The 1,296-nt window shown below is 42.4% G+C and overlaps 1 protein-coding gene across 1 annotated transcript in view; it reads left to right on the top strand.

Annotated features, from left to right (window-relative positions):
- The window catches only part of ARHGAP26 (Rho GTPase activating protein 26), a gene marked incomplete in the record, with an annotated part of 513,022 nt that overhangs the window by 415,633 nt on the left and 96,093 nt on the right, over window positions 1-1,296 (top strand). Inside the window, 1 exon segment of the mRNA XM_027770414.1 lies at window positions 1,184-1,296. Coding sequence (XP_027626215.1) covers window positions 1,184-1,296 — 113 coding nt within the window.

Genomic DNA, 1,296 nt, shown 5'->3' with positions numbered 1-1,296 from the left:
CTGAGGACAGTCGTTATGGTTTGGAATTGGTGCCTTGCTCTGGAGTTGTTTTGGAATGTTATTTAAACACGTGTTCTATAGTCTAAGAAAGTTGTGAAGCAGTTGTTAAGAAGAAGTTGGCGGGTAGCATGGTGGTTAAGGGGACTGGATTCCCACATGGCTGACAGCAGTTTGAGTCCCAGAACTGGCAGCTTGCACTCTAATTTTCTTTTCTCTTTCTATTTCTGTCTGGTCAAATTTTAAATAATAATAATACCAAACGGAATTAAATAAATAACTCTTTATTAAAAGCCGGGGGGCAGGTGGCAGGTGGCGTGGTGGTTAAGGATGTTGGACTCCCACAAAGTCAACCATGATCCAGTCCCGGACCTAGATGCTTGCTTTCTCACTTTCTCTGTCTCACTCTCACTCTCACTCTGTCCCTTTCTGGTCAAATTGTAATAAGTAAATAAATAAATAAAGCTAAATAAAATGACTTGGAAACAAAAAACTGGAAAATAGGCTTTTCTTCTTGGGACCAACAGATAGCATAATGGTTACATTGCTGGACTCTCACAGAGTTCACTGCAGTTTGAGTCTTGGACCCAGCAGTGTAAAACTCACACCAGGATCATGTGCGAGCGTGCCCAAAGTCCTGTGAGGAGAACAGAAGAGAAGCAATTGTGGCATAGCCATCCCCCATGGGGGAAGGGGGGTGTGATTTCTTGCTTCCTGTCTCTTTTTCTCTCCAGTGAGCACATGTGCTTATAGCCAAAAAATTTTTAAAAACTCTCAAAATAAATAAATAAGTAAAAGAACTAGGAAAGAGAACAAATGAAGTAAAGTAAAGAAGTTCCAACTAGTTGGTTCTGGACAAAGGTAGCCAAGAGACTGAGATCAGACAATGGCTCATATTAAAATGTATTCCATTTCTTCTGGAGAGAACAACAAAAAGATCAGTAGACGTAACAGCTATAGCAGTTGGAAATGGAAGTAAATAGTTACCAAAGTCTGGGATAAACTTCCCAAGGAGAATGTTGAGTGCCAGTTCCTAGAAATGTTTACAGTGACGTCTTGAGCAAGTGCCAGTGGTCTCTTCAGATCTTTCCTTGCTGCTTCTAAGTCACTGCCAAGCTTTCAGTTGTTCTGTGCCTTCTTACCAGTTCACAGACGTGTGTGACCTTCTGTGAAACTTTATTTGCAGATATTTAACACCATGCCTGATACGCCTCTCACCAATGCCCAGCTGCACCTGTCTCGGAAGAAGAGCAGTGACTCCAAGCCTCCGTCTTGCAGCGAGAGGCCCTTGACGCTCTT

This window comes from Tupaia chinensis, unplaced genomic scaffold (genome assembly GCF_000334495.1).
Source record: "Tupaia chinensis unplaced genomic scaffold, TupChi_1.0 Scaffold000132_1, whole genome shotgun sequence".
Taxonomy (NCBI): Eukaryota; Metazoa; Chordata; class Mammalia; order Scandentia; family Tupaiidae; genus Tupaia; species Tupaia belangeri.
Note: the sequence above shows the minus strand (reverse complement) of the source record. Positions and strands in the feature narration are given on the sequence as shown.